General features: G+C 46.8%; 1 protein-coding gene across 2 annotated transcripts in view; it reads right to left on the reverse strand.

Annotated features, from left to right (window-relative positions):
* The window catches only part of LOC140389955 (SH2/SH3 adapter protein NCK1-like), a 314633-nt gene that overhangs the window by 85595 nt on the left and 204733 nt on the right, over window positions 1–24305 (reverse strand). For both annotated transcript variants that reach the window (XM_072474657.1, XM_072474656.1), the window contains one exon: window positions 20983–21226. In XM_072474657.1, coding sequence (XP_072330758.1) covers window positions 20983–21208 — 226 coding nt within the window. In that variant the 5' untranslated portion in view covers window positions 21209–21226. The remainder of the gene's footprint in view (window positions 1–20982; window positions 21227–24305) is intronic.

A 24305-nucleotide genomic window follows, 5' to 3' on the forward strand; every position in this document is an offset into this window, starting at 1 on the left:
CTATATTCTCTATGGCCATCATAATTTTGTACCCTTTGTCGTGCAATCACTTCCTACCTATAGTGTGGCAAGCAAAACTGCACACTGTACTCTAGCTGTGGCCTAACAAGCGTTTTGTACAGCTCTTATTTTTGATGCCTGGGCTGACAAAGGCAAGCATCCCATATGCCTTCTTAACCACCTCATCTACCTATCCAGCTGCCTTCACAGTTCTATGGACATGCACCCCAAGTTCCCTTTGTCCTCTGCATTTCCATGTTCATTGTGCATTCCTTTACCTTGTTAGTTGCCCCCCCCCCATCCCCAAAATGCATCACCTCACAGTTTTGGGTTTGTGTTCTAAAGAACTAAAAATGTATTGATGGTATTATCGGTGAGTGGTCTTTAAGATGGATGACTCTATACTCAAACTTGTAGTTGCTGCAATAAAAGTTACATTTTTTTTTGTCCAGTTTGGCATGCAGACAGTAAAAATATTTTTCACGGTAACCTAGTTCGAAGGCAGACAGGGGCATTTTGTGGAGAATCTAAATGGTGGCTCAGGCTATCCGAATCACTGCCCACTAACCTCTCCAGTATCCTTTGTTCCAAGTGTGAATTTGATTGTGCAGGTCTAATTATTGTGAATGAAAACAGCTTATTAGCAGCACATCTTTACACACTCATTACCATTCATACTCGGAAATTCATCCAGAGTGATGAGTCAAACTAGTATTCACCTGGAAGTCAGATAATCAAATTGGATTATCCCAAAGGTGAAAGACAAATCTCAAGCTACTAGTCCATGGTGTATCAAGGTAAACTAACTAAGATGCTATTTGCTCACCATCTCCAAAGAAGTTGAAAATAAATTAATGAGGGAAATTATCGCCAAAATAAAGAAAGATATCTCACAAGGGATTAGCATCTCAAGACCCTGACCCATAAATCTGGGAGAATAAAATACTCAAAACGGCATACAGTGGAGTGACTATGTGCGTCATATGTTGGACAATATTTATTTTCAGTGGATCACTGCAAATTATTCTGATTAGTACTTTTAGACTGCACAGAAACAATTTGGCTTTGATATTTTCCACCTCCGAGATTCACAAGAAATATATAGTGGGCGACCTGGGCGCTCTCCGCAAGTAACTTAGACCAGGTAAGTTTCAGTGTCTCTGGGGTAGGCAGGGGAAAGTAAGCCATGGTGTCCACCTTAATTATCCAGTAACCTTGCGTTTCAAAGTGTGCGTGAGAGAAGTGGATTGGGGAAGGTGTGATACTGCAAGCTAAAAGCATAGTTCACCAACTCATCATTTAGCTCACATAAAGAATGGTCACAGGGAAGGACCAAACCTCCCATGAAATAATACCCCAAAGGGTTAGCCCTTTAACAGGGGGAGAAGAAAAAACTGCCAGGAAAAATAAGGGATGAAACCATGAGCACATTAGCAATGTTCTCACAAGTGCAACCTGCTAGAGTCACGATTCACTTTCATTAACATTTACGGATCTTTCGCATTCATAAGATTTGCAGGTCATTGAACTCTACGGGTTTAAAGCTGCCGAATGATTCAAAGTTCTTTTGCAAAACACCTTAAAACATTACCAAGTCTCACCAATGGGTGGCATCAAACCCAAATTCAACCAGCCAAGATAAAATACACCCAAATGGGTGGGTGTATTTCTTTGCAAAGGTAAGAGGAAAATTAGAAAGAGGTACTTTGCAGTTTCCATTGTTACAACACCCTGGGGCTAGGGTGTGGTCAATTCCTAACCCCCTCCCCTTGACCCAGAGTCGCAACACAATTGAATTAACCAATAATTGTTAGAAAAATACCCGACGTCTTTGGTCATTGGCTGTCCAATAATTACGGTGACCAGGTGTGTAAATTTAAACAGAATTACTTTTTATTTATAACAAGAACTATCATGAAATATGCAGCAAATACAACTGGTTAACTATTATCTAATTCCTAATCCCCCAATTTTAACTGCCCCCCACCCTCTGTCCACACACACACACACATGCACGGGAAGAGAGGGTTGAAAATAAGAATTCAAAGGATAAAGGTTCCATGGGCCGATTTAACAGAAGAATTTCTAAGTGTAATTTTGGGCACAATTGGGGTGTTTCTTGATGGCTGCGTTGGGGAGATCGCGGCCCGTATTTAAATGCACTTAGTGCCGGAAATGAGTCTCCATGGGCTTCTTACTGGCTGCCTTGGCATCGGTTTCGCCAGACTCGGCCATATCGCATCGCCGCTAACAAGCTGTTTTAAAACGCTCCCTCACCGCTCACTCCCAGTCAACACACAAGCATGGCAGCGCGCAGACCGGCTCCTCGTTTTAGGGATGCCAACCTGGCCAGGCTTCTCAATGGCAATGCTTGACAGGACATCCTGTTCTCCTGAGGTGGTCGGACCAGCAGCTGGGTCACCAATGCCACCTTGGAGGCAGTGGCAGCTGTCAGCGCAGGTAGCATGACCAGGAGGACTACCGTCCAATGTCGGAAGATGATCAACGCCCTCCACCGAGCTGCGTGGTAAAGTTACCTCCTCTGGCATCAGGTCTGCCTGCCACCCCTCAAATTCCTGAACCACCCCAGCCCACCACGCAAATCACTGTCTGACATCTCGCACCCGCATCCGACCTTCGTGCTTGCTCTGAACACAATGGCACCCACCAGCACAGCCTCTGCATGTCCAGGTGCCACACCTGTTATCTGTTTTGGGCCCCCCCCCTCAAAAGCGACCCATCAGGTGTGCGGCTCACAAAGCCCTATATTTGTCCTCACTGGAGAAGATAGCCCATTATAAATGGGCAAGGGCCAAGAATGGGATGGGGGGAAATCTCCCCCGAATCACCCCCACCTTCCCCCAGCGCAGAGACACATACTTCTGTGGAGGACAATAGTGGACAGGCTTCTTGAGGCACAATCTGGTGAGCACCACACTGTAGCTGATACACATCAGGTGGAGGCAGGAATATCTAAGGGAGTCAGCAGTCGGAGGTCTGCTGGATCCCAGGACTCAGTTCCAGTCAATGCTGAGCGTCTGGACTTTGTTATTAGAGAGCTGATGCAGATGAGAGGACACAGCCATGAGATTCAGGAGGGGATGTCAGCTATTGGAGGAGGCACTGGAGATGATGCCAAAGATGTTTGGGTGAGGGCCGCAGTGGAAATCCTGGAGCACGATGTCAGCGTCTTGAGTGGCGATGACCAAGGCGTGGTTCAGTCTGTCAGTCTGTGATGACCACGGCTGAGGGCCTAGACATCATGTCCCAGTCTCTTGAGGGGGCATGTTCCAGACATAGTTAGACTTGCTGAGACACTTCAGAACATGGCCCAGTCATGGAGGACCAACGCTGAGAGCGTCGACGCCATGATGCAGAACATGGGCTGCCAACAGGACTGGCAGAGCCAGATGACTAACAGGCCTCTGGTGCTCACTCTAGCTGTGCCTCTGTCCCATGGAGACCCCCAGGATTCTACTGACATCGCCAGGGAGGATGAAGCGCTGGAGGTCAACCTGGGGCATGCCACCAAGGAATTGACGGCGATCTCCAGTTCTTCTCTAATCCTCCCCTCTCGACGCCGACGCACCCAAAGAGAGCGGGCAGAATAGGGTAGCACTGTGATGCCAGTGACACTGGTAAATTGGCCGGAGCCCCCCCTTCTCCAGGCCCTCGTAAAGATATCTGCCAAGGGTTTCAAAGGCCACAGGGTGCGGAAAACAGAAGGCTGCTTCTACCTCTGATGTGTATTCTGGGGACGCAGCTAGACATAACCGTAGGCTACAAAAGATCAAGAGAGAGGATCACTAAGTGGGTACTATCTGTAGCTAGGGGGAATGGAAATGTCAGATGCGCACAATTAAAACACCCCCTGTTGCCCTCTACTCCCCCCCAACACCTTCCCCCTCCCCGAGCATAGTGGTCCTGATGCAGACCCCTTTCAGAGGATGGATATGAGTGCGCTGTCACCAGAAAGACAGGAGTCAGACTTTGGCATAAATGGAGGAGCACCAAAGCTTACCTCACAACGAGTTATCATCACTCTCCTGCCTTGTAAATTGCCCCACTGACAATGCTGACACTGGCTCCTCACTCTGAGGCAATGTTACACAGACCCTTGGAGGGTGAAATAGGAAAGGCAGGGAGGAAGGCGAGAAATGGGGATATGAGGGGGGGGGATTGGGATGCAGAAGGGATGGGGGAGTGGAGGGATTTGGGGGAATGCAGCGATTGTGACGGGGCTGAACAAATGTGGGGGTGGGGTGGGGGGGGAGAGGTGAGGGGGTGAGCTGATGAACAAAGCCTCATCCTATGAGCATCGTCTGAGGATGAGAGCCTTCCTGGTCCGCCAGATATGCCGGACCCTTGCCATTGCCTGTCCTCCATCCACCAGCTCCTCTTCTGGATCCTGTCAAGGCTCGTCCTGTGTCCCCTCCTGGTCTGCCTCCTCCTCAGATGAGGCCGCATGTCCTTCCTCCTTCTTCAGCGTGTCGCCCCACTGCTGTGCCAGGTTGTGGAGGGCACAGCAGACCACCACAAAGCAAGAGACCCTTCTGGGGGTGTACTGCAGTGCACCACCAGAACGGTTCAGGCATCGGAACCACATTTTGAGCAGTCCGAAGCATCACTCAATGACAGCACGAGTGGCAACATGACCTTGTTGTCTCCGACCTCCACACTGGCATCATCAGCCAGGATCTCAGTGGATACCCCTTATCTCCCAAGAGCCAATCAGTCATCCTGGGATAGACCTCGAAGATGCTGGGGATCTCAGAGTGTCCCAGGATGTAGCCGTCATGCAGCCACACTGCTGTTAGGTAGGAATTTTGACTCGGCAACGAGGAATGAATTGCAATATTTTTCCAAGATGGGAAAGAGGGGAACCTGCAGCTGGCGGCTTTCCCAAGAACCTTCTGTCCTTATTCTTCTAAGAGGAAGCACTCTTAAGTTTGGAAGGTACATTGATAGTCCAGCATGTGTGTGTGAGGCCCTCTTTATTAATCCATTAACTGAGTGAAAGTTAACAACTATAATGAGTGGCTGCTTCTATTCAAAGTCCAGAGGCCACACAACATTTAGGTAAAAATCTAAAGTCATTCATTCCACAGCTTACCAAAGAGGTAGCTGGCCCCATTTTGGGGGCTTTTACATTCCAATAATGTGAAGTTTAACCTCTCTCTGAAACGCTCGAGTGGATAATGTAATTGAAATTACTGAAGCATGCCAAGAATAAATAATAATTAATAAGTCAATAGAAAATCCAGCTTGAACAATGTATGTTGAAGGCCACAGGGCTGGTACATCATCAAAATGATATTCACAGGCAAAAACATCACAAGGCACAACGTTTGGTTGCTTTCTATCATGCAGAGTCTATCATTTTGAGGGGATTGTGTGACGTTGAATCTGCCAATCAGTCGGTCAACATAAATTAAAATCACGTGTGCACAGAGGACTAGTATCACTGACATGAATGGAACTCTGTTCCGTTTCTGCAGGAGTAACAGAAGAGTATTTAGAAAAGTGGTCTCTTGCATTGGAGGTGAACTTCAACTGGGATTTATTGCGCTGACATTCCACTTGGCTGCAGAGAACTGCAGAAGTAAAGTGGCCAATACCTGCCAACTTGGACTGCTAAGTCACAAACAGTATTCACGTATAATACTTCCAATTTTAAAGGAGCTGTCAGCACAGCAGAGATGTTAGGATTGAGATTTGACTCTAACCCCGTTTAAATAAACAAAGTTGTGTTTCGTTTTAGGAGGCACATTTTAAACAGGCTATACGTTTAAGGAAGCACAAGTGAGTCATACAGCAAATCAGTGACTTGAGGGCCCATTTACCAATCAGCCATGCATCTCAGTATTTGTGGCAGGTCACAAGCTGTTTTAATTAGGGGTTAGGAGTAAGCTCAATGTCTAAAAACCCATACCTAAAAATCAGACTGGTTCAATTGAAGGTTCAGCTTATAATGAGTCAGACCTTCTATTTGTGTAAGGAGACATATTTGACACAGTTGCTTCAAGGTTCAGTGAATCAAGATGGCAAATTCTTTTCAGTTTAACTTTACAATTAGTGGGGAACGCACTGGTTGTTGTTCCACTCCAATTAATGTCTAAATCCAAGACGAAGTTGGATTAAGAACAATCACCTCTGTGTAGTGCAACATTCATGTCTTTCATCTGTCATCAAAACATGATATAAACTATTCATAAGAATGCAGTGTAATTTTCATGTTTTATGCATGAAACCATATACTTTTCCTGAAAATTCTTTGAATTGTTCAAGATGCTTTCATTTGGTTTGACAGAGAGAGAGAAAGAGAAGTTGAAATAAGGATAACCAAGTTTTTTTTAAAAAATGTTTTTATTCTCCATTTTCACATTTTTTTTCAAAATTTACACCCCACCCACAAACAGTAAACGGTAACAAATACAAAATCAATCCCCTTAACAATACCAGCGATCCCATCCTCCCACCACCCCAAACAACGGCCCACCTGTCAATATATGCATCCAATAAAACAAACCCTCCCACGGTGGAAACAAAAAACAAAGGAGAAAGGGAAAAAGGAGTCCGGGACCGCCCATGGTCACCATTGACCTATAGAGTCAACTCCACCTCCCACCCCCCCCTACACTTAATGCCATCCAACCTCTGAAAGAGTACCGTACATGATACCCAAGAGTTGTACCCATCCCCCTCCCCCCAGTCTCCAACTCCTCCCGTCCACTGCCTCTTGTAAAACTCCTCCCCCAACCTCTGTTCCTTCCCCTGAACTTTCCACCCCAGCTAGACCACTCGGACCTTGTTCTGCCAGGCTCCGATGGCCGCAGCCCTTCCCCCCCACCTCACTCCCGTTCACTGGCTGGCTTAAACCGGTCAGCATTGAGGCCCCCACCCGGGCCCCTTTCCCCCTTGCCCGGCCCTAGGAAAGCCCAGAAATCCCCTTTTAGCACAAAAACCCTGCATACCCACCTACACCCCAAAGAGCCCTCATTTCAAGTCAAAGTCCAAATATATACAACATTGGCTCCTTTAGCTCATACACCCGCACGCAGTGAAACAAAGAAGAAAATACAGTCATGAGGTTACATCGGCACGTGACCATTTCTCAATTTCTCAGTTCTGCCACAGCCCTTCTGCCTTCGCAAACTCCTCCGCTGCTTCCGCCGTTCCAAAATAAAAATCCCTGATCCTGTAAGTCACCCTCAGCTTCGCTGGATATACAATGCCGCACTGCACCTTGCTAATGTACAGTGCCCTCTTCACCCGGTTGAAGGCAGCCCGCCTCCTCGCCAGCTCCACCGTGAAGTCCTGGTATACACATATACCAGCCCACTGCACCACCCGCTTCTGCTTTGCCCAGCTCAGGACCTTCTCCTTCACACTATACCTACGGAAGCACAGAGTCACTACCCTTTATGGCTCACTCGCCTTTGGTACAGGCCTCCACGACCGATGAGCCCGATCCAGTTCATATCGGGAGGGATCCTCCCCCTCCCCCAATAGTTTCGCCAGCATCGCGGCAAAATACTCAGTCGGCCTCGGTCCTTCAACTCCTTCGGGCAGCCCCACAATCCTCAAATTCTGTCGCCTGGATCTGTTTTCCAGGTCTTCCATTTTTCCTCGCAGATCCTTGTTAATGTCCATTACCTTCCGCATCTCCTTCCCCATCGAGGCAAGTTGATCACTGTGCTGCAATAACATCTCCTCCACTTCCTTCAGCACCTCCCCTTGCTCTCGCACCTCCGCGACTGCGCTCGCCACCGCCTTAGTCACCGGGGAAATCACCTCCTCCACCAGCACACTCAAAACCTCTCTCATCTCTTTCCTCATTGTCTCCATGTATTTTGTAAACTGCCTTTCGAATTCCGCAGCCATCACCTTAGTTATTTCTTCAGCCGTAAGCAATGCGGCCTCCCCTGGTGCTCCAGCCTCCATTTTCCTTGGTGACCCCACGGTGACCTTTCCACTCCCCGACGGACCTTCAGCTGTTTTCCTTACGGACGTTCTTTTGCTCACCCTCGACATTTTTCTTCACTGTGCCTTCACTATGCCGCCTCTGTGCCTTCTCCCTGCTTTTGCCGCCTCCGTGGACCCTGGGGCTGGGCTTAAAGCCCCCAAAATGCCGTTCCCGAATGGGAGCCCTCCATTGTGCGGCCGCCTCCCGCCTGCCGTCACCGGAAGTCCAAGGATAACCAAGTTAACGAAAATTTAAAACTTCCTTCTTTATCCCAACCCAACATTTTCAATTGGGATTGAGAGTTCATTTGGAATAGAACATCATGACAATTTTTTCAATACATGTCAGATTGTTCCAACTATAATTATTTGCTGACAGCTTATTATAGAATTTACAGTGCAAAAGAAGGCCATTCGGCCCATCAAGTATGCACCAGCCCTTGGAAAGAGCACCCAACTTAAGCCACCACGACGCTATCCCCATAACCCAATAACCCCACTTAACCTTTTAAGAAACATGTAGAAACATGTCCTCACTAAAACCTTTACACTCTCCCATCCTTATTTTCCTCTTGGCAAGGCCCCGTCTTCACTTCCTCAAATACAAGGGCTGCTAATCTAAGCACACCTTGTGCAGAATTAGTTTGGCTATCCATTGCAAAAAATGGCTGGAGTGTGCCAACCACAATGGAGCCCCACTCTCCTGTGCCTCTGCAACATCCAGTCTTAAATTAGCTATGTCCAGTCTTAAATTAGCTACAGTTTCCGCCAACTAAACACTGCAGAGACAGAAGGTACTGTTTTCATTCTCTTCTGTAAACTGCACATATTCTGTAGCCATCTGGGATGGCCACTTACAAAGTAAACATGGATATTTGCAAAGACTCAAGGGAAATATGGCCAATACAGGATTCAGGCAAACTCAGAGCCTAAATATATATTTGCTAACAGAGAACCAGACAGTATCGAAACCCCTAGCCGATTTGCATTCTAATGACCCATTTCCCCAGGGAAAGGACTGGTACTCGGGTATCAGATACAATTCCAGACACATTGGCGCCACTCCCTTCACCCAGGAAGCCCAAACAGCCAAGGTCAATGACAGCTCAGGACACGCCCAGCCATCAAGGCACCTGCCCCTTTAGACATAGACATAGAATTTACAGTGCAGAAGGAGGCCATTCGGCCCATCGAGTCTGCACCGGCTCCGGGAAAGAGCACCCTACCGAAGGTCCAAACCTCCACCCTATCCCCATAACCCAGTAACCCCACCTAATCTCCATAACCCAGTAACCCCACCCTACGGGCAATTTTGGACACTATGGGCAATTTAGCATGGCCAATCCACCTAACCCGCACATCTTTGGACTGTGGGAGGAAACCGGAGAACCCGGAGGAAACCCACGCACACACGGGGAGAACGTGCAAACTCCGCACAGACAGTGACCCAAGCCGGAATCGAACCTGGGACCCTGGAGCTGTGAAGCAATCGTGCTAACCACCATGCTACCGTGCTGCCCCTGTTTATTGGCTCAAATCGAAGGCAGTGATCGAAGCCTGCAGAATTATTGGGTCCATAGCGAAGGACCGCCCAAAAGAGCGCAAAACGCCAAAGGATAAAGAGAGACACTGCCATGTGTTCGATCTCTTTTGCCCCTGGCACATCGGCACTCTTCGGCCCGGCCTATACCTGAAGCCAACAGCAGCACCACGACCAGAAGCAAGTTCAAGATCAACGATCGCTACCAGACGGATGAGCCTAGCAGAACCGAAGTTACTTCTCCAGACCCAGCCACTCCAGATCCGAACAAAGGCCTTGTTCCTCTGCCAAAGCCGGGTGCCTGAAAGTTAAGTACAGGTTGTTGTAGTGTTAGGTGTAATTTAGCTTGTAGTGTTTTATGTTGCATGTGTGAGTTAATCTTGTGTGTAATTAAACCATTATTGAACTTGAACTAACTGACTGGTTGTTGGGTCTTTGATCAATATCCGTTTGAACCTTGTGGTGGTATCATCTGATACCTGGCGACTCTGAAAAGCAATACCACTCAATATAAGGGCAACATTATTGGCATCTCCGGTGCAGAATTGGTAACCGTTGTTAGTGACGCTGGTGGGATAGTATTCCACTCATCAATATTGGCAACAGTAATTGGCGACCTCTGACGGGACTTGACCTCAAAGTGATTTTGTCACTCCGAGAGAACCCACAAAATGTTGAATTAGAAATCCAATTGGAAAAGTGAAAGAAACCACAAGTGTAAGACCCGGATTGATCAAACCTCCAAGATTCTGAAGTGTGTAGTCATTTGCATGCCTACTAACAGCGATACAAGGTAAACTCGTTAGATTTTGTTGCGTAAAACTATCGGGAGTTTTGTGAGCCTGAAAATAGCTTAGGCCATACCCGCTGTTTGCATCGCCACCCTATTCCCCCCTGTCCCAAATTTAGGATACAGAAAAGAGATACCAGTAGAAATGGCAGCAAAGGCAATGGAACGCCTTATGAACCCACAGGAACCCGAGGTCGCAGCGACCAACCAGGGCAGAGCAGTGTCCCATATGGGAAGAAGAGTTGAGGAAATACTTAAAGGGGAAAGGATGGCCTCTTTGGTCTGAGTCTTGTGCGAATGAAGAGTCAGGTCCTGGTAGTATAGGACAAACTTGGTGGGACAACGTAACCGAGATACACAAGAAGAATTTAGGGAAAGTTCGTAAGCCGATGGCAATAGTGTCCTGTCTGGCACAATTGCGAGGCACAGAGGAGGTCGTGAGGATGCTCTGCAGACAGCTTATTGAGAAAGAGGAGAAGAGTGAGGGAAACATTAGCAAGTGTGAAAAAGTTAATGAGCAACTCCAAGAGCAGCTAGCAGCAAAAGACAAGGAGATGGCTGATGTCAAACGGGCACACCAATTTCATCTAGTTCACCTAAGCAGCTTTCAGACACAATATGATAAGGCCTACCAAGATACACAACGCGCAGTCTTGGTAAGAGAAGAGATGGAACAACAAGTAGAACAGTTAACAAAGCAATGCGCAGACTTAAAGGCAGCTTTACGAGCACTCCACAATTCCACAACGGAACAAAGGCAGAGTTCAGTAAACCACTCCAAATGCAGGCAGCAAATTTCACGGTTACAGTCACTGCTCTCAGTGCAAAATGGTTTCAGAGACACCTTTGGACCAAATTTAGACCAGGAAGATGGTCCCGGTTGGCAGGAACTCAATGAAACTGCCTATAGGTATGTAGAAGATACCGAAAATCAGAATAGAGCACCCCAAGCCCCGAAAAGGAAAGCACCCGCACACCGACTGCACAGACAGCGCACAACCCCATGAATCCAGTCACCACGCAGCACAAGTCACCGATTGACGACAAACCCGATTTAGTGTACACCACCCCATTATCCATCACACAATTGAGAGATGCCTGTGCCAAAATTGCACCATTCCAACCCACAGCAGACCCACACCATTTCTTTGAGCGAGTAAAACAACAGACAGTTATGTACGGTCTGGACGAACCGGAGGAAGTGAAACTTATAGAACATTATAGCGCAGTACAGGCCCTTCGGCCCTCGATGCTGCACCGACCTGTGCAACCACTCTAAAGCCCATCTACACTATTCCCTTATTGTCCATATGTCTATCCAATGACCATTTGAATGCCCTTAGTATTGGCGAGTCCACTACTGTTGCAGGCAGGGCATTCCACGCCCTTACTACTCTCGGAGTAAAGAACCTACCTCTGACATCTGTCTTATATTTATCTCTCCTCAATTTAAAGCTATGTCCCCTCGTGTTAGACATCACCATCCGAGGAAAAAAGCTCTCTGTCCACCCTATCTAATCCTCTGATCATCTTGTATACCAGGCAACATTCTGGTAAATCTCCTCTGCACCCTTTCCAATGCTTCCACATCCTTCCTATAATGCGGCGACCAGGATTGCACGCAATACTCCAAACGCGGCCGCACCAGAGTTTTGTACAGCTGCAACATGACCTCATGGCTCCGAAACTCAATCCCTCTACTAATAAAAGCTCACAGACCATACGCCTTCTTAACAACCCTCTCAACCTGGGTGGCAACTTTCAGGGATCTATGTACATGGACACAGAGATCTCTCTGCTCATCCACACTGCCATTAGCCCAGTACTCTGTCTTCCTGTTATTCCTTCCAAAAGGAATCACCTCACACTTTTCTGCATTAAACTCCATTTTCGAAACTGCATTTCAACTCTCAGCCCAGCGCTGCAGCTTATCTATGTCCCTCTGTAACTTGTAACATCCGTCCGCACTGTCCACAACTCCACCGACTTTAGTGTCATCTGCAAATCTGCTCACCCATCCTTCTACGCCCTCCTCCAGGTCATTTATAAAAATGACAAACAGCAGTGGCCCCAAAACAGATCCTTGTGGTACACCACTAGTAACTGGACTCCAGTCTGAACATTTCCCATCAACCACCACCCTTTGTCTTCTTCCAGCTTGCCAATTTCTGATCCAAACTGCTAAATCTCCCTGAATCCCATGTCTCCGTATTTTCTGCAGTAGCCTACCGTGGGGAACCTTATCAAACGCTTTACTGAAATCCATATACACATCAACTGCTTTACCCTCATCCACCTGTTTGGTCACCTTCTCAAAGAACTCAATAAGGTTTGTGAGGCACGATCTACCCTTCACAAAACCGTGTTGACTATCTCTAATCAAATTATTCCTTTCCAGATGATTATACATCCTATCTCTTATAAACCTTTCCAAGATTTTGCCCACAACAGAAGTAAGGCTCACTGGTCTATAGCTACCGGGGTTGTCTCTGCTCCCCTTCTTGAACAAGGGGACAACCTTTGCTATCCTCCAGTCTTCTGGCACTATTCCTGTAGACAAAGATGACTTAAAGATCAAAGCCAAAGACTCAGCAATCTCCTCCCTAGTTTCCCAGAGAATCCTAGGATAAATCCCAACTGGCCCAGGGGACTTATTTATTTTCACACTTTCCAGAATTGCTAACACCTCCTCCTTATGAACCTCAAGCCCTTCTAGTCTAGTAGCCTGAATCTCAGTATTCTCCTCGACAACATTGTCTTTTTCCTGTGTGAATACTGATGAAAAATATTCATTTAGCACCTCTCCTATCTCCTTGGACTCCAAGCACAACTTCCCACTACTGTCCTTGACTGGCCCTACTCTTACCCTAGTCATTTGTTTATTCCTGACATATCTATAGAAAGCTTTAGGGTTATCCTTGATCCCACCTGCAAAAGACTTCTCATGTCCCCTCCTGGCTCTTCTTAGCTCTCTCTTTAGGTCCTTCCTAGCTAACTTGTAACTCTCGAGCGCCCTAACTGAACCTTCATGTCTCATCTTTACATAAGCCTCCTTCTTCCTCTTGACAAGTGTTTCGACTGCTTTAGTAAACCACGGTTCCCTTGCTCGACCACTTCCTCCCTGCCTGACAGGTTCATACTTATCAAGGACACGCAGTAGCTGTTCCTTGAACAAGCGCCACATTTCCATTGTGCCCATCCCCTGCAGTTTTCCTCTCCATCCGATGCATCCTAAGTCTTGCCTCATCGCATCATAATTGCCTTTCCCCCAGATATAACTCTTGCCCTGCGGTATATACCTATCCCTTTCCATCGCTAAAGTAAACGTAACCGAATTGTGGTCACTATCACCAAAGTGCTCACCTACCCCCAAATCTAACACCTGTCCTGGTTCATTACCCAGTACCAAATCCAATATGGCCTCGCCTCTCGTTGGCCTATCTACATACTGTGTCAGGAAACCCTCCTGCCCACGTGGCTACTGGGATGGTGCAGGAGGGAGGGTTTCAGATTTCTGGATAATTGGGGCTCATTCTAGAGTCGGTGGGACCTCTACAAACGGGATGGTCTACACCTGGACCAGAGGGGTACCAATATCCTGGGGGGGGGGGAAATTTGCTAATGCCCTTCGGGAGGGTTTAAACTCGTTCAGCAGGGGCTTGGAAACCTGAATTGTAGCTCCAGTATGCAGGAGATTGAGAGTCGTGAGTGAGGTCATGAGTAAGGTTTCAACAGGAAGGTGGTTTAAAGTGTGTCTTCTTCAATGCCAGGAGCATCCGGAATATGGTGGGTGAACTTGCGGCATGGGTTGGTACCTTGGACTTCGATGTTGTGGCCATTTCGGAGACACGGAGAGAGCAGGGACAGAAATGGTTGTTGCAGGTGCCGGGGTTTAAGATATTTCCGTAAGCTCAGGGAAGGTGGTAAAAGAGGGGGAGGGGTGCACTGTTAGTCAAGGCCAGTATTACGGTGGCAGAAAGGACGTTTGATGAGGACTCGTCTACTGAGGTAGTATGGGCTGAGGTTAGAAACAGGAAAGGAGAGGTCACCCCGTTAGGGGCTTTCTATAGGCCTCCGAAAAGTTCCAGAGATGTAGAGGAAAGGATTGCAAAGATGATTCTGGATAGGAGCGAAAGTAACATGGTAGTTGTTATGGAGGACTTTAACTTTCCAAATATTGACTAGAAACGCTATAGTTCGAGTACTTTAGATGGGTCCGTTTTTGTCCAATAGTGATGAGCATTGACCCATCCGTTAGTTCAGCATTACCCGATCCACAGGATGTAGGAGGAGGAAGCCTCCAGGACATGTAGACAGCTATTTTAGATGCAATTAGTTATAACAGAGGAGATCCCGTAGAAGGTCTAAATCGCTGCAGACAAAAGAAGGGAGAGCATCCGACTGCATATGCAGTCGCCTTTGGATCCATTTCAAAGCGGTAATTGGAGATTTAGTCCGCGCACACTCATATGTCGAAAACACAACCAAATGGACCAGTATTTTAGTCTCCCACGCCACAGATGCAGATTAAAAAGCCTGTGCGAATTATGACCCCTCAGACGCCACACATAATGAAGTGTGGGTTCCAAAGAGACTTTCTAGAGCTTGGGTACAATCCCTACATAAAAAGGCAGAGTAGGAGAAGGCAGAAGCAAATATGAATCCAGTAAGGACACGTCAGGACCCCGTATGGGTAAACGAAGATAGACATGACGGACAGCACCACAGAGCACAGAGATGCTATAATTGTGGACAAAAGGGACATTACGCCGGCGAATGCCGACAAAACCCCCCAAACCAGGAACGACACCAACAGCCCAACCCCCCACCCAGGGAACCATACCCAAGGGAGCAATGCACCAGAGAGCCTGCTCCACATCACCAGGGGTCATGTTACAACTGTGGGCAGTCAGGACACTTCACCTGAGATCACAGGAGACGCCCACCACCAGCTAGACTAGCCCACACATAGAACATAGAGTGCAGAAGGAGGCCATTCGGCCCTTCGAGTCTGCACCGACCCACTTAGACCCTCACTTCCACCCTATCCCCGTAACCCAATAACCCCTCCTAACCTATTTTTTGGGTCACTCGGGGCAATTTAACATGGCCAATCCATCTAACCTGTACGTCTTTGGAGCACCCGGAGGAAACCCACGCAGACACGGGGAGAAGGTGCAGACTCCACACAGACAGTGACCCAGCGGGGAATCGAACCCGGGTCCCTGGCACTATGAAGCCACAGTGCTAATCACTGTATATGAAAGAGAACACCACCCACAGCAGCTACAAGGTCCCAGCTGCCCCATGCAAACTGTGAGCGCTTAACCACCACTTCTCATGCCATTGACACCTCAGCAATGCCACTTCATTTTTGTTTCTGTCCTCCTTCCTCTCTTCTTCAGTCACACTACACAGACTCCATATGCTAGTTACACCCCAGGCCAAATGTGATTGCGGCTAACACATATATAAAACTGGCCGCTCTGAAATTCGGCTGGTTAAGATAAGCCTCAACTTCCCATGGCTGTGATTTAAGAAAGGCTGGTGGAATAAATTGTCCTCCCACTCAACGCATTGACCACAAGCTGCGAGAATTCCTTGCACTTTAACAGAGGGAGTCACACATGGTGACAATTCTAATGGGAAATTAATATTAAGGAGAAACAGACAGACAAACGAGATGTTAAACAAAGATAATAACAGATATTATGCTTGCACCCCCAGGAATATACGAGGATACAAGGAACAAAAGACAAGATGAAGACAGAACTGATGACCTCTATCATGATCATCGTTAGATCACAACAGTTGCGAACGTCGATGGCCCCTGTAACCCACACCACATTGGCTCCGAATACAGCCATACCACACAATACCCCTAGCCCGGAAACCACACCTCCCATGAAAAAACAATGATACCCCCACATAGTGCGATAACATCATAAGATGGTATTCCCTCTCATACACGGTAGAAGCCTTATTAGTTATTGCAATACTCTGCAGTGTCATTCAGACACTTAAGACTTCGAAAATGGCGAAGGAGAGCCCCCCACTCCCCGATATATACACTCCGAGCCCCCTTTGATGGACTTCAACAGACCCCACACTCTTTTTGAACTCTTTCTGATGAATAAAGTTTGCGTTTTCAGTAAATGTAATAAGTTAAGTAGGAATGTGATGCTGCTATCATTTAAAATTTTTGTACTGTAATATAAGTTCTTTTTGGTTATTAGCTCGCAGCATAAGTGTAGTTTAGGTAAGGACAGTTAGAGGTTCCCCTTGTGTAAAGACGTTAAATGAATGATGAAATGTTATAGTGCCCCTTTAGAATTTATGAATGTGTGATGTATTAAAAACTTAGGTAAATGCTCCAATACATAGGACAGAGTAGTATAGAACCTGTCCCTGACCAAGGGTACCTGGCACCCCAAAGAACAGATGAAGGATCAGTACTGTGATCCACCACGCTTCACGTTTAGGATCAAGAGGATGGACTGTAGCCATCTGGGATGGCCACTTACAAAGTAAACATGGATACTTGCAAAGACTCAAGGGAAATATGGCCAATACAGGATTCAGGCAAATCCAGAGCCTAAATGTATATTTGCTAACAGAGAACCAGACCGTATCGAAACCCCTAGCCGATTTGCATTCGAATGACCCATTTCCCCAGGACAAAGGACTGGTACTCAGGTATCAGATACAATTCCAGACCCATTGGCGCCACTCCCTTCACGCAGGAAGCCCAAACAGAAAGGTCAATGACCGCTCAGGATACGCCCAGCTCTTAAGGCACCCGCCCCTTTATTGGCTCAAATCGAAGGCAGTGATCGAAGCCTGCCGAATTATTGGACCGCCCCAAAGAGCGCGAAACCCCAAAGGATAAAGAGAGACACTGCCATGTGTTTGATCTCATTTGGCCCTGGCACATCAGCCTGTCCTATACCTGAAGCCAACTGCAGCACCATGACCAGAAGCAAGTTCAAGATCAACGATCGCTACCAGACGGCTGAGCCCAGCAGAACCGAAGTTACTTCTCCAGACCCAGCCACTCCAGATCCGAACAAAGGCCTTGTTCCTCTGCCAAAGCCGGGTGCCTGAAAGTTAAGTACAGGTTGTTGTAGTGTTTGGTGTAATTTAGCTTGTAGGGTTTTATGTTTCATGTATGAGTTAATCTTGTGTGTAAATAAACCATTATTGAACTTGAACTAACTGACTGGCTGTTGGGTCTTTGATCAATATCCGTTTGAACCTTGTGGTGGTATCATCTGATACCTAGCGACTCTGAAAAGCAATACCACTCAATATAAGAAGGGCAATATTATTGGCGTCTCCGATGCAGAATTGGCAACCGTTGTTAGTGACACTGGTGGGATAGTATTCCACTCATCAAAATCGGCAACAACTCGCCACAAATTCCATCTCTCTCCCTGGCCATTATCACAGACTTTTCTCAATCTTTGCACCTGAAGTTGTGTTTCCATACGTTCTGCATCACAACAGCCTATTTTCACTATAAAATTGCCTTCTTCTGTCCCAGCCTCAGCCCATCCAATATGTTGGTACTCTTGTCATTTTCAGACTCAACTTTTTACAAAATTTGTTCATGGAATGTGAGCTTCGCTGAATGGGCCAACATTTTTAAGAGTCAACGGGCTGCACGGTGGTGCAGTGGTTAGCACTGCAGCCTCACGGCGCCGAGGTCCCAGGTTCGATCCCAGCTCTGGGTCACTGTCCGTGTGGAGTTTGCACATTCTCCCCGTGTTTGCGTGGGTTTCACCCCCACAACCCAAAGATGTGCAGGGTAGGTGGATTGGCCAGGCTAAATTGCCCCTTAATTGGAAAAATGAATTGGGTATTCTACATTTATTTTTTTTAAATTTAAGAGTCAACCATGTTGCTGTGGATCTGAAGTCACATGTAGGCAAGACCAGGTAAGGACAGCAGATTTCCTTCCCTAAAGGATATTAGTGAACCAGATGGGCTTTTATGACACTCGACAATGGTTCCATGGCTTTTAATTCCAGATTTTTATTGAATTCAAATTTCACTATCTGCCATGGGTGGGATTTGAACCCAGGTCCCTGGAGCATGATTCTGGGTCTCTGGATTACTGGTCCAGTGACAATACCACTACGTCACTGCCTCCCCTATTCCAATGCTCTCCCGGTTACTTCCCATCCTCCACACACTGTATACTTCAGCTTAACCAAACTCCTTGCTGACTCGAAAGTTTCCAATTTGTTAAATTTCCTCCCAGTGATCAAACTTCCCGGGTCTCACCAAGTCTCTAACTCTTACATTCTTCAAACCTACAGCTCTCCTGGGATCGTTTCATTCCTCTTGACTCTGGGTCATTTCCTCATTCTCCCTTCCATTTGCTCCACTGCCTGTCAGCCCTTTCAATCCCATGCTCTGCAACTCTCTCACTCCATCTGTGTCGCAACACTCACTTCTCATTTTGAAACCACTTTTTTTTTTTTAAAACTTACTTTGACTAAACCTCTGGTCACTCTCCCAATATCCTTTTTTTCTCTTGTTATGACTGGCTGAAACAGCTTTTCTGTTAGTACAATTAAAATAAGTAACAGTTGAAAGAGAGGAAAATTCCCACAGCCTAGGGAATCATAAATTTCACCAAAGCCAAATACAGCCAGTACGGGAGGCAGCAAAATTATACAGCGCAGTCCAGTAAATGGGCTTTTAATAAGAATACATCAGTACTAAGGGGTATGATAACCAATGCACTATGTTGCTGGATTAGTATTCCATAAGCCTGGACTAATAATATAGAGATTATTACAAATTGTAATAATATGTATATAGGCCTAATACTAAAGGGTTAATTATTACATCTCAGTGTAATTCAAACACTAGAGGGCACCTCCAGTTCCCAGTATAAATATCAAAGCTCAGGGAATCTTGGGTAGTGTTAGCAGAGGAGAGAGATTGATCACAACTCTAGGACTAATTTAGGTTAGAGAAAAGTAGCACGTGGCATTCATTAGTAAATAGTTAATCATAGATTATAGTTTCATTAATCGTTACAGCTCAGTAGAGTGCGCAAACTCTTTTTAATTTAATCGTTATTCAATAAATCAGTTTTGCTTCAAGTTAAAGATCGGTGGTTTCTTGATCATCACACTGTCAGACCATTCTGGAATACGAGGCAAAGAGTAACAACATATTACCACAAAGTGCAATATAACACAAATCTCACCTTCGTTGTTGAGAAATTTGAATTCAGTTTTTAAAGATTTGGAAACCAACCCATGATGCCCATGTCACAAACAACAAGATTGCCCACTGCTGGTTTAAAAATCCTAAACTAACCAAGTCCTACATAATTTTGAATCGGCTGTGTGGTCAATAGTGGGTAGAACAGCAGGATCAATTAGAATAGATCACATACACATCTGGGAGCAATTCCTCAAATGGCCGTGGACCCGGAGGCAAACGGAAGTGAAAATATGCACTAGTCTACAGTCGGTGTTCTCTGGAGGCGCTGAGCAATATTCGCGGAGTCATTTTTTTGCTGAGCATTATTTTGGTTTTGTCGTTTTTTTCACAGTAAGAACATGCCGAACGGTTACCACTGCAACTCAATCATATTTGCACGGATGAACAACATAGTCAAATTTGCTCAGCTATCCCCTATTGTAAACACTCCACCACTGATTCCTAAAACTGGCCATACTATTTTCCTGCGCTATTTGTCAGCAACGATCTGCAAGAATGTGCATCAAAGTACAAATATAAGCAAAATTATAGTTTTAGGATTAATTCCACATAGACTACAGATGATTCTGAATGTATTAGTGAAAACCTTTGAGATTTACAATACCTAGTTGGTGTTGAAATTCTATTCCCATTTTTCCAAAATCAATTATTTTCCGTTGCACAATTTAATGTTCTTTGTTAATTTGGAAAATATATCCATGATTAGCTGCGCTTTGGCAGAAATTGGCAATTTGCCTGTGTTTGGAAATAAAGGCTGTAATATATGCTATCAATTTAGTCTATTAATAGGCAAAAATGTACATTAAGTTCAATCTGCTTTGTGGGCATTATGAAAAGAAGTAGCGACACACAGGTAAACATGATTGTGCAGCTCAACATCTTCAAATGTTGATAAATGTTGATCTGAAAGCTCCTTTTTAAATAATGCACATAATCAAGGCTGGTATATTAAAACTCAGAAGAACTGATTACTTTGCAACAAGTCTACATAAATCTTTCCTCAAAAAAAAAAGTACTTATTTGGAGGTTAAGTTGTAGTACGAGAGGATTTCTAGTGCATCTGCCATTCTGTCCTACTTATTTTTAGGTGTTAAGTTTATGAAAGCTGAAAGCAACATTAAAAAAAGGAACAGATGTTTGCAAGAGTATTACATTTAGCGGCACAGTATTTTTATTGTATATATTTCACCATTACCACCCACCCATCTGCCCATTTCAGTCATTTAAATACCGACTCGGGCTCCCAGCATTCAGTGCTGGAACAATTCCCTCATGATTATGGCTGCTGACATTCATAATTTGGTGCCACATTCTTTGACAGGAAGAGTTTTCAATAAAAACATACTTAGTGTGTTGAGTTTACATAAAGGAACTTTTTAAAAAAAAACACAATTAGTTTGACTGTCGCAATGCTCGAAGCATATATTACCAATGACAAACTCACCCAAGGTATCCTTCAGATTCTTCACAATAGAAGCTTTCCTCGCGCTGTTTTTTCTTTCCACATAATTTGATGGTACAAAGCCGGTTCTGTTTGTGGAGTTTCGAACACGCCACCATGACTTGGAGTCGTCTAACAGCCATAATCGTTCATTCTTCTTGATGTCCAGCTCTTGCTCCTGCTGAGCTACATAGTCAAACTTGGCAATCACTATCACCTCTTCCGTCATCTTCCCGTTGGCTTAGCACTGCAAGTTCAAAGGAAAGAGATTATTATTGCAGCAGAAAGCTGTAAAAAAAAAACATAGATTACCATGTTTAAAACATTCCTACGAAGGGAGCTAACCTGTATACATACTTTACAAAGCTGAAAGAAAGAACAAGTTCAAAAGTGTGAATGTCCTTAGTTGTAAATAGAAGCTTTAAGAAGTTCAAACTCAAAAGTAGTCTGTGAATTAGGAACCTCATCTCGAAAAGATAGCAAAACAAAACTTTAATAGTTTTAAGATGAAAATTGATAGAAAAGGGAAAATCTTTTGAGATAATGGGCAAAATGTTCCACCTCGTGCCGGCGCAACTGCAAACCACAATCGGGCAGTAGAGATCCGCGCCCGACGCCAATTCAGGAGCCATGCTCCATTCCCTTGTTGGTGGCCATGACGAGGTTTGCATCCCACCCCGGCGGTGGCATGCAAAAACGGCATTTGCATTCATTTAAATCTGATTAGTGGGTGAGACACAATATGCTCAGCCCTTCCACGATGCTCCGCTCCTTTCAGGCAGAAGTCTTGTGGGTGCGAATTACCACCAGCATTTACAAATGTGGACTGGGCGCCATGGCTGCAGAGGGGGAGCGGGAGGCTAAAAAAACATTGAAAAACTATTGAAAACTATCAGGCTGGGGGCAATAGCGGGTAGTGACTTGATGCAAAGGAGACTCGGGGTGTTCCCCTCGGGATCGGGGTGGCCTGGTTCGGACCGCCATTGCTGCAGTCTGTCTTTTAAACGCAACCCTTTGGTGCTACTTTCAGCCTCCTGGCTACTCACACTGCTGCCTGTGTCCTCTAAATGCTCAGAAGGCCTCTGGTCATCTCGGAGTCCACCCAGGCCGCCCCTCTGGACACCCTCATATCTCAGCTGTATCATCTAGGGGATGGGCATGGCGAAGTTCAATCAGGTGGCCACAAGATGTTGGTACTCCTCAGAAACGCTGCCCCATTGCAGAGGAAGCAGGGGATCAGCAGAGCTCACCCCAACCAGAGGACACCTGCACTGTGGCCTTTGGAATCCTCCCTGGTTCTCTTTCCCTCTCAGGGCAGAGGCTTCACCAGTGACCCCCACCCATCAGCAGCTGTCTCCTCCTGGTGAGACAGGCAGCACTGACTGCCTCTGCCTCTGACACCGTCTCCCAGGCAGTGTTCAGGTGGGCAGATTTGAGTCTGCAGCCCACTCTGGGGAAGAGCATGTCCTTCCACTCTTTACTAGCATGGAACTGTGGGTCCATCTCGACCTCCCGACCTCAGTGGTAGGCTTAGGTGAGCCACCATGGTGGCTTCAGTGAATGTGTGGTAAGTGGTGAGCTTAAAAACGGCTCCAGCTGCCAAGCTCTTCCTTTGGCACCAGTGTTTAGAACGCCCGCTGGGCCGTAAATTGCTCGGAATTCACACCAACACAGCACTAACCCATTAGCATGTTCTGAATTGATCCACAAATAGCACCCCCCGAATGGGAATGCAAGCCTCACGCATTTCTGACCCAGCATCAACACGTTGGGCCGGATTCCCCGCTGGGGAGACGCTGTACTGGAAAAGAGGCCTGCTGCAGTGCAGCGAGGCCGGTGAAAGCCAGGAGACCGTGCTCCTGGGATCTAAACGGTTCGCAATGCCTCGCAAGATTCAACACAATCTCGCGAGATGTTGCAAGGGGAATCTCCCCCACAATGGGCGGGGTCAGTTTTTGGCACATCGGCACATTAGAGCGAGGCAGTAAGCGTTACCCTAATGTGCAGATTCCCAAGGCACTGAAGGCTTTGGGATTGAATCCTTGGGGACTTCAGGCGAGCGCCGTTTAGCACAGGTCCCCACAAACGGGGACCAGATGGAAAGGCACCCATGGGGGAATCTCCAAGTGGACCGGAGGCCCCCAGCTGCATGCACTTTGGGCTGGGTGGTGCACTGGCACTGCCAGCCTGGAACTGCCAACCTGGGACCCTGCCAAGGTACCCAAGTGGCACTGCCAGCTGGCATTTGTTGTGCCCAGGTGGCACTGCCAAGCTGGCATTTTTTGAGCGTGTGCGATTGGGCCAGAGTTGCCCACCGTGGGTGCTGGAGCCTCCCATGTTGCATTCGGGCTGGGGAGTGGGTGGGAATTTTTTTTATGAGCCTTAGACATTGGGACACCATTTAAAAATGGCATCCTGATCTCTCGCTACAATGAGGAGTTCCGGCGAGCAGAGATCCCCTTTGTAAAAAACGGGGCTATGGGCAGCCTTGGGCGCAAATTCCCCGTTTAGATCCTTATTCAACGAGGGTGCCAGGAAATACGCGGCTAAATGTGCTCACTCAGGGACTTTGTTCCCTTTTGGGAAGATCGTGCCCTATGTTCTCCCGCTGGAGCCGAATTGCAACTGATTTACGTTGCCCCTGGGAGAACAAAGCAGTAAGCAATTCGGTGTTCCACGGCATGCAAATTTATGCACAGCATGGAATATGAGGGATTCCAGTATCGGACCGCCATCTTGAGCTGGCAGGCTGAGAGTGAGGTTCGGCGGCCGACCGCTGGAGGAGACTCAAGCCTGTCCTCCTGAACACTCCCTATGAGGTCAAAGCAGAGGCCGACAGCACTGCCAGCCTCATGAGGAGGAGACAGCTGGTGATCCAGTGGAGTGGGGGTCACTGCTGAGGCCTCTGCCCCGAGAGGCAGAGACCTTGGGAGGGCTCCAAAGGCCACGGTATCCTCTGGCTGAGGTGAGCTCTGCTGATCCGCTGCTTCCTCTACAGTGGGGCAGCGCTTCGGAGGAGCATCAATGCCTGGTGAGTGCCCAAATGAGCTTGGCTGCGCCTATCCCCTTGATGATACAGCTGGGGTATGAGGGCAGCCTAGGTGAGTTCTGAGATGACCAGAGACCTTCTGAGCATTCAAGAGACACAGGCAGCACTGAGCAAAGTGAACAGCCAGAAGCCCGTGAGTAGAATCAAAGGCTATTTAAAAGGCAGACTGCGAGGTTTCCACCAAAACACCAATTCCGCCGCCATGCTCCAGTCCCTCACTGGCAGTGATATTAAATGTTTGGACCCCATGCCGGCGGTAGAACCAAAGGCCATTTAA

This window comes from Scyliorhinus torazame, chromosome 14 (assembly GCF_047496885.1).
Source record: "Scyliorhinus torazame isolate Kashiwa2021f chromosome 14, sScyTor2.1, whole genome shotgun sequence".
Lineage (NCBI taxonomy): Eukaryota > Metazoa > Chordata > Chondrichthyes > Carcharhiniformes > Scyliorhinidae > Scyliorhinus > Scyliorhinus torazame.